The following is a 9,704-nucleotide window of genomic DNA, read 5'->3' as shown; positions in this document are numbered from 1 at the left end:
TACCTTGGATTGGTGATTCCCTACTCTTACAATGGATTTCTCGCTCCAACTTCTTTGTGTCTCTTCTCATCTTCTATGATAACTTCTCTTTTTCACGTTCTGTCTAACTTCCTTCTTCCCCAATTCTCTTTTCTCTTTTAGTTAACCCCTTCCTAACTTCTACTCACTAACGGGCTTAACCAACAACATCCCATTATTCTTCATGCTAACATAACATAGGCCCAATTAATTATTTAATCATTTATTCTATTATTATTCAACTTCTAATAAAACAACGTAAACACTATTATCTAGCAACACCCTCGCGTTTTTACACTTTTAGACACACGCCCTCAACAACACAAATCCACACTAAAATCACAATTCTATTAAATAATTCATAACCAAATAATTAAATCATTAAATAAAATAAATAGACGTTACATATAACGTTCCACCACATAGAGTCTGGAGCAACTAAATTTAAAATAGCGATCTTATCTGCACAATAATTTTCTTCCTTATAAATACGCGTTGTCAAAAAAATTAAAGTGTCGTAAAAAATACAATTGTCCCATCTCTTCTTTAAATTTCAAAACACCACATATGATTTCCTAAAGCGACCACTACAATTTTGGAACCCATTTCAAACCACAACCAATTCCAATTTTGACTTATGGCATGGTCGACAGCGAAAATTTGATTTGACATTGTAAAATAATTTTGCACTGTCATTCAATTGAGATTTATCAATTAGTCATATCACATAACTTTTTTAAAAATAATAATATAACTTAACATTTAACATGATCGTGATTGGTTAACAGTGTAAAATTGTTTTACACATGAGTGTATATTTTTTCTCTCTTATATTTTTTTGGCTTAAATGCACTTTTGGTTCTCCTATATTGGTATTTATAACATTTTTGTCCCCAAACTAAACAAACCAACTATTAGGTCCCCCATTTATAAATAAGGTGAATTTTTTATGGTCCCTTATCATTTAATAGGTGTTTTAATGACATGGCACCTCAAAATTAGTCCAATCACATGCCACATCATTAAAATTATTTTGAGATACAGTTTTAATTGACAAAATAATATTTTATTTTTCCAAACACATTATATTTGAGAATTTCTTCACCCACCTCCCAACCTTCTTGGCCACCTCCGGTGAATTTACCACAATACCCCTTGTTTCGGAAGTTCATTTCCGAAACTGTACTTTTTTTCTTGAAAAAGGTGTTTTCGGAAATGAACTTCCGAAAACGTGTTTTTTTTAATATAAAATATTGATTTCGGAGATGCATCTCCGAAATAAAGTCACTTTTCAGAAAATGTGGTGTTTCGGAAGTTCATCTCCGAGCGCACCCCCCTTGGAGGAATTCGGAAATGCACTTCCGAAAATAGGTCTGGACAGAAGAAAATGAACAATTCGCTTTATTTAATCGGGTGAAAATTACAACGATAATATTACATAAAATTAAAGTTACATATTGTTAAACACGGGTAGGTGGGGATGAGAGAGTGGTGGGGAGAAAAAAAGGCTTCCAAATTTCAAAAGGTTTATTTATTATTTTAATAAAAATACGTACAACTGAAAGTAACAAATGACGGAGGAGGTGTAACCGGAGCCGAAACATATGACGGAGGAGGTGGATGTCCGGAGGAAGAAGACCCGGAGGTACGTCCACCGCGAGACAAAGGAGCCAATCAATGTAAGCTATAATTTATCATTATCATCAGGGGACGTCATTACAAAAAATTGGAAAAAAAATCTTATTATTTTTAATCTTGATATTTTAGAAATGACCTCCCCAGATGATAATCATAAACTATAGCTTACATTGATTGGCTACTTTGTCTCGTGGTGGACGTATCTCCAGTTCTACTTCCTCCAGACATCCACCTCATCCGTCATATGTTCCGACCCCGGTTACCACTTCCAAAAACTAACATGATAAATCCAATACAAATACACTGTGCGATACAATCCGAAATCAGAACAAAACAAAACAAAAACATGTTATTCTGCCCGACGAGCGTTACAAAATACACATCAAACAAAAAAAAACATGTTATTCTTCCCGACGAGCGAACTCCTCCGAATGAAGATAATTATACCAATCCTCATCCCACTCAGTCTCAGAACCATCAGCGTTGATCACGACTCTCACGCCTGAAGACTGAGCTTGAGCATCCGGGCCCCGGGCCCCCTGGGAACGAGAAGTAGAGCCGGTCGAAACCTTCTTCTTCTCCTTCACCTCCTTCACCTCCTTCACCTCTTTCACCTCTTTCTTTGAAGAATCCTTTCTTCCCTTAGCGCCCTCTCTAGAAGACATGTTCCTGTAAACAATTGAAATCGATTAATATGCGAGACAAAATAAAAAACAAAAAAATTTGAACTTCTGATATATTTCGGAAGTTCATTTCCGAAAACTGGGAGGGAGGTGTTTTCGGAAATGAACTTCCGAAACACCCCTGCGATGCAATTTCCTACAACTTCCATGGCAGACCCCTAAATCAACCTTCAAACCAAATCAAAATGCTTCTAAACAACCTAAATACTACTAACAACCTAGCCATATATCATTTATGCAATTAAAACCCTAAATAACATGCATTTGAATAATAGATCTAAAAATTTCAAAACTTACAAAGTGTTAGGATTGAGGGCTTTTGAATGTTGTTTAGCAGTGTGATTGGAGCCTTGATGCAGCTTTGGAATTCTGTTTGCACAAATTTTCGCCTCTGCCACTTTTTGTTTTGATTTAGGGTAAATGATTGGGGGAGGGGGAGTGTTTTGATAAATCTGCAGAAATCGCAGTATTTCGGAAGTGAACTTCCGAAATAATTGTTTCGGAAATGAACTTCCGAAGTAAGTCAATTTTTTTAAAAAAACACGCTTTCGGAAATGAACTTCCGAAGCAGGGGTAGTTTTGGTTTTTCGCAGGAGGTGACCACCCATAGGGAGGTGGGTAAAGAAATTTTCTTATATTTTATTTCAAGGATTAAAAATCCATTGCCCAAAGAGATGACTCAGTCTCATCTTCCTCCTTCACTCATTCGTTCCCAAAAAACAAACTTCAATCAAAAACTAAATTCAAATCAAAAATCAAAAAACAACATGAATCCAAGTTGGAAATGAAACAAATATGAACCATAAACTCCAATGTTCAAAATGAGTCATATTCATGATCGTTGGAGGGAGTGAAAGGTGGAGAGGTTTGGGAAGAAGCGGTTACGATGAAAGGAAGGTTCCATGGTCGGTGAGAAATGAAGGAAAAGGGGAAGAAGTAGTGAGCTTGAGAGGGAGTGAGGAGGAGGAATTCGGGATGAGAACTCTTTGGGGGAGACGTGAGACAAAAATGGATGAGACTAAGAGTGAAACCGCCGTGATGTTCATGAACACTCATGAATTATGGGTTCGTATTCATTAACCTTGTTCACTTTAATTAAAATGATTTTTTAATCCTTAAAATAAAATATAATATTTTTGAAAAAATAAAATATTATTTTACCAATTAAAAATGTATTTCAAAATAATTTTAATGATGTGACACGTGACTGGACTAATTTTGAAGTGTCATGTCAATAAAAAAATCGGTTAAGTGATAAGGGACCATAAAAAATCCATCTTATTTAAAAATAGGGACCTAATAGTTGACTTTTTAGTTTGAGAACTAAAATGTTAACCATAAATACCAATATAAGAGATAAAAATGCAGTTAAGCCTGTATTTTATAAAATTTAAAACTTATGGCAATTGTCCATGTGACTATATTTGGCACTATTCGTTGTCATTTTATATTCCGACAAACTTCACCTCGAAATGATAACATTAGAGATAAATTATTTAAATCACAACTCCATAAATTTGGTACCTTGGTAAGAACATAATATTAAATTTTTCTCCGTTTTGTATTGAACCAATACTTAGTACTAATATTATTTTTTAAATTTCAACACCTTTTCGTTGAGATATATATAAATATAAATATATTTGTGACTTTTTCGAGACACATTGATTCGTTCAGTATTTTATTCTGACACAAAGATTCTTTTAATATTTTACACCAAAAAAGAAAATGATTTAAAATAAAATCATAACTATAATTTTTTAATAATATTTTCATAGAAAATAATTATGATGATGATTTTCATGGGTAGGTACACTCCCCAAGTTGCATTGCAAAGTCTTATTTTCTTCTATAAAGTAAATCCTATATCTTTGGGATATACATACTCGTGAATAGCTAAGAGTAATTATCTAATGGCTTCTTCCATGAAAATCTCTAGGCTCATTTCTCGCTCAATTTCTTCTTCTTCTACCTTGTTTTCTCGAGGTAACTTTATGTTTTTTCAATTAATAATGGATATTATGCTTATTTTCATTAGTTGCATGATGGTACTTTTTCATATCAACTTTGTGTTTGTCACGTTTTTGTAACTGTACTTGTTGATTCTTTCTCTCACTTCAGTTATGACTCTGTGATTGTTGTACTTTTAGATCGGAGCTGAATTTGGTTGAATCACGGTTTGTCAATGTGGTTTTAATAAAATTAAACTGCATTTAAGATTGAAGGTTACTATTTTTGGATTGATTTTAAGATTGAGTTGATCTAATGTGATTTTGATAAACTCACTCTTACTCATGCCAATATTTAAACATGTACTTAAATGAAATTAGCGGCGTAGTTTCTTATCTGTTTGTCTGCTATTTCTGTATAATTTTGATCAGTGAAAAAATTGAGAACTAAGAGAAGAAAAACTTTTCAGTTAGGAATGGCGGTTATCGGGGTGGATTACTGGCTAAATATAGCACGGCGGCTGTTGTTGAAGAACAGCCGATTAAACCGTCGGTGCAAGTAGAGTATACTCAGCTCTTAATTGATGGAAAGTTTGTAGATGCTGCTTCTGGTGAGTGATATCTTTTTGTTTGTTAAAGAAAAGATGGAAATAAGGAGATTTTGTTTTTGTTTGATGTTTTTCGTGGTGTCTTAATATTGGAATTTCTAGGTAAAACATTTCCAACATTGGATCCGAGGACCGGGGAAGTGATTGCTCATGTTGCTGAGGGGCACTCAGAAGATATCGATAGGGCTGTTGCAGCTGCTCGCAAAGCTTTCGATGTTGGGCCGTGGCCTAAGATGACAGCATATGTAAATAATTTGATCGTTGCTTTAAGTCATGATTTTTTGTTCATTTTTGATGAATTTTCGATGAATTTCCAGTTAGATCTAGATTTGTATTTATGTTTCTTCTGCGATTTTATAGGAAAGGCAAAGGGTGTTGTTGCGTGCTGCTGATCTGATTGAAAAGCATAACGATGAGATTGCAACACTTGAGACTTGGGATAATGGGAAGCCATTTGAACAAGCTCGTGACGTTGAAATTCCAATGTTGGTTCGCCTAATTCGGTACTATGCTGGTATGTGTAGCGTCGAATGTGGTACTGAACCGTTCTTCTATTTGTTTCGGTGAAATAATACTAATGCTTGTATTCTCATACTCTCCAGGTTGGGCAGATAAGATTCATGGTCTCACAGTTCCAGCTGACGGAGCCTATCATGTGCAGACCTTGCATGAACCGATTGGTGTTGCTGGTCAGATCATTCCATGGAACTTCCCTATTGTCATGTTTGCTTGGAAGGTCGGTCCGGCATTGGCATGTGGCAACACTGTCGTTCTGAAAACAGCTGAGCAGACTCCACTGTCTGCGTTGTATACAGCAAGACTATTTCACGAGGTAAGTGATAGATTCATCTTGGTTCTGGATAGAACATTATGGTAGCAGTTGATCCATGTAGCCGACGCCACTTAGTGGGATAAGACTTGGTTGTTGTTGTTGTATCGCTAAAATTTCCAATTTGTAATCTTTGTTGTAGGCTGGACTTCCTCCTGGTGTGTTGAATATAGTATCTGGCTATGGTCCAACTGCAGGTGCTGCTCTTGCTAGTCACATGGATGTCGATAAGGTACTAAAGTATTTAGTTCTGCACTTGTATTGTTATGTGATGATTTTTGTGGTGATTTGAACGAGTTTGTTGTAGAAATTAAGTTGCTTGTATATTAAAACTAGGTCCACTCTACGTAGAGTGGACTATGCAGTACCGATACTTCTGACTAAAGACGTGTCTGGTATTCGACATGTGTAGTGTCCGTGTCTGTGTTAATGCTTCATAGCTGCATTCACTCGATATTTGACTTCGCCAATCTTTTGCAGGTTGCATTCACTGGTTCAACTGAAACCGGAAAAATTATCCTTCAACTGGCAGCTCAAAGCAATCTTAAACAAGTAACTTTGGAGCTTGGCGGGAAATCTCCGTTTATTGTATGCGAAGATGCTGACGTAGATGAGGCTGTTGAGCTAGCACACTTTGCCCTATTCTTCAATCAAGTATGTACAAGCAAAGAAGTTCTTGTTGTTAAACAATTATCATATAACTCAAAAAACATTGATTGGTTTTCTTTGTTACATTCAGGGACAATGTTGCGCTGCTGGGTCTCGTACATTTGTACATGAACGTGTGTATGACGAGTTTGTCGAGAAAGCTAAGCTCCGCGCTTTGAAACGTTCTATTGGAGATCCATTCAAGTCAGGAATAGAACAGGGTCCTCAGGTAATTTGAGAAGAATCTTTTGAGTGACATCGTCATTGTGATGTTCAAATACTCGAAATCCATAGACAAGGAAATCAAGAATACTAGATTACTGCTCCGTAGATATTCTTTTATTATTCCTTAACGCACGAGTCTTTTGAAATGTCTGAATATACTGAATCTCTTAGTTATGATTCAAACAACCAGATTGATTCAGAGCAATTTGAGAAAATATTGAGGTATATTAGATCTGGTGTTGACACGGGCGCAACACTTGAAACTGGAGGAGAAAGACACGGCAGCAAGGGCTACTATATTAAGCCTACTGTCTTCTCAAATGTTCAGGTATGTATGCGCGCACACATCTTCAATTGATTACGAAAATACAATTCCTAATGTTTTTAATCGTATTTGCAACAATCACCAGGATGACATGCCGATTGCAAAGGAAGAGATATTCGGTCCAGTACAAACCATATTGAAATTCAAGTGAGAGCAATGAGTCTTATAAAATTCTCTTCTATCAAATGTAGTCGATAATATTTTTCTTATATGCGATGTAATTAATTTTATCGTTGATTGATCTCAGGAACACTGAAGAGGTAATTCAAAGAGCAAACAATTCAAAGTATGGTCTAGCAGCAGGGGTCTTCACACAAAACATAGACACTGCAAATACTTTGACAAGAGCATTGAAAGTTGGAACAGTTTGGGTAAATTGCTTCAATACATATGATGCTACAATTCCTTTTGGTGGGTTTAAGATGAGCGGACAAGGCAGAGAAAAAGGAGAATACAGTATTAAGAACTACTTGAATGTGAAAGCTGTTGTTACTCCCTTGAAGAATCCAGCATGGCTTTGAGCATATGAAATATTGGATCAATAAATGAGGATGATATCTTGTTTATTTGGCCATTTTACCTTTGGTTATTGTAGGCTTGAAATAGTTATCCCTTGCATGTTGTACTTGTGACAACATGATTCAATAATAAATTTAGTTAACTTTTTATTGGTTGTTGCATGTTATAAATAATCTTAAAATGTGCCCACCATTTTAGTATCAGATTGGATAATTTAAAACTAATGAAATAGAATAGAATAGAATGAAGCGGAATAAAATGGAACAGAACATAAATTTTATTCTATTGTTTGGATATTTTAGGAGGGAGCGAAACTAATATCTCATTTTACTGTTTGAAAATTAGACGGAGTGAAAACTATTATAATATTTTTATTCTATTTTTACCCTTTACTTCGTGAACATGTAAAATTTTGAAGGACAAAGTTAAAATTGTATTATTAATTTATTCCATTCAATTGGATACACTCCAAATTTAGTAAAATAAAAAATAAATTAAATTATTGGATGAAATGAGTTCCATCACATTTTATTCTATTCCATTTTTTTATTAAAATCAAACAATGAAACCTAACATAATTTCACTTCATCCATTTGATTCATTTTCATCAATCTAAACATATTTTAAATTTTTTACGAACGTAGATTTAAAATCTGCATCAACAGATATATTTGTTTGTCACTCTTAATTTAAATCAACCAATCACAATTGATGTCTCGAGGAAAATACATTAAAATAATTTAAATCAACCAATCACAATTGATGTGTCGAGGAAAATACATTAAAATAGATGTATTTTGTAATTTCCTCCCATATAAAATGTTTCAACCAATCACTATTGATGTGTCGAGGAAAATACATTAAAATAAAGATGTATTTTGTAATTTCATCCCATATAAAATGTTTAATCAATAAAGGAGCATATCCTGACCATATCTCTAAGCACCGCCAGAAAAAAAACAATACTGTCGTGATCTTATAACATAAATGTTTGTATAGGCGAAAGCGAATCAATCATATAGAGGAAGCCAAATTGCAAATTCAACCCTATTTGAGTCACATGGTATACCCCTCAATAACCAAATAATAAGATATGCATTCCCTATTTTTGGTTATACTGTTCTGTCTTTTTCTGTCTATGGTAAGAAAGTTATAATTTCTAAGTTCTTACATTGCCAAATAGCCATACTCATATGACTCCTGTGATCTCTCTTTTAATAGAATTCTAATATAGTTATAAATATTGAGATATTATTATGATATTAAATATAATCTAATCTAATAATATTAAATATAATTTAAATTGTGTAAACTAAAGTTCAATCAGGGATGTAATGAAATAGTCATAGTCAGTATCATTATTTGTACAATTCAAGTGAATAATATAATCTTTATTTCCCTTATTTTCTCTCTTTTCTCATTACTAAAAGTGCCTCATGCACTAACAAACTGGTATAATAGCTTCTGGTTACTGTTTTTGGTCGTGTTTTCAAGAACTTCACGCTAGTGGTCGTGTTTCCAGGGAATGTAAATCTATCACTGGAAAGATGAATGGTACTAATGGCATTCCGAATTCTCTTGCAATGCTTGACGATAAAAATTGGATTCGATGGAGAAAACAGATGCAATATCTGTTTGGCTTTCATGAAACCCTATAAATGGTTACCAACGGCGTCCCTGCGCTGGCTCCAAATGCATCTGGCGCACAGAAAACAACTCATAACGAAGCCAAGAATAAGGATTGCAAGGCTGCGTATTGGATTCAAACGGCGGTTGATGCTGCAAATTTTGTCGGAATCTCTCATGCTGAATCAACGAAGGAGGCATGTGATATTCTTGTCAAGTATTATGAAGGAGTTGAGAAAGTCAATGTTGTCAAGTTGCAGACCTGGCGTCGACAGTATGAATTGTTGCCGATGGGAGAAGACGAAAAGATTGGAGAGTATGTGTCGAAGGTGCAAAAACCCGTCCATCTCATGAAGGGTTGTAATGAAACCCTAACTAATAAGATGATAGTTGAAAAGGTAATGCGTACGTTGACCTCTCACTTTGATCACGTTATCGTAGCTATTCAAGAATCAAACAATCTTGAAACCCTAAAATTGAAAGATTTAGTTTGTTCGTTGGAGACACATGAGATTAGGATTGTCGAAAGGAAATTAGTTCAAGATTCAATACAAGCTTTGTAAGCTCAGTCATGGAAAAAGAATGGTGGTTCCAACAAATTGAAAGGCAAAGTCGACAAGACTCAGGGCAAGAAGT

General features: G+C 34.8%; 1 protein-coding gene across 1 annotated transcript; it reads left to right on the top strand.

Moving 5' to 3' along the window:
- The first annotated feature begins 4,151 nt into the window (after positions 1-4,151).
- Positions 4,152-7,591, top strand: LOC131631954 (benzaldehyde dehydrogenase, mitochondrial-like). Its single transcript, XM_058902718.1, has 11 exons — positions 4,152-4,325; positions 4,759-4,899; positions 4,999-5,141; positions 5,257-5,410; positions 5,499-5,728; positions 5,868-5,957; positions 6,206-6,379; positions 6,465-6,602; positions 6,789-6,926; positions 7,009-7,070; positions 7,171-7,591. Exons 1-11 carry the CDS (start codon positions 4,253-4,255, stop codon positions 7,442-7,444), a joined length of 1,617 nt encoding a protein of 538 aa, XP_058758701.1. The 5' UTR covers positions 4,152-4,252; the 3' UTR covers positions 7,445-7,591.
- The last annotated feature ends 2,113 nt before the right edge of the window (positions 7,592-9,704 follow it).

This window comes from Vicia villosa, unplaced genomic scaffold (assembly GCF_029867415.1).
Source record: "Vicia villosa cultivar HV-30 ecotype Madison, WI unplaced genomic scaffold, Vvil1.0 ctg.000888F_1_1, whole genome shotgun sequence".
Lineage (NCBI taxonomy): Eukaryota > Viridiplantae > Streptophyta > Magnoliopsida > Fabales > Fabaceae > Vicia > Vicia villosa.
The sequence above is the reverse complement of the archived record's forward strand: the minus strand, read 5'-3'. Positions and strand labels throughout refer to the sequence as shown.

Coding starts and splice junctions, on each gene's coding strand:
- LOC131631954 (XM_058902718.1), top strand. CDS start 4,253: ATGGCTTCTTCCATGAAAATCTCTAGGCTCATTTCTCGCTCAATTTCT. Junction 6,603..6,788: donor GAATAGAACAGGGTCCTCAG/GTAATTTGAGAA, acceptor TCAAACAACCAG/ATTGATTCAGAGCAATTTGA. Junction 7,071..7,170: donor CAAACCATATTGAAATTCAA/GTGAGAGCAATG, acceptor GATTGATCTCAG/GAACACTGAAGAGGTAATTC.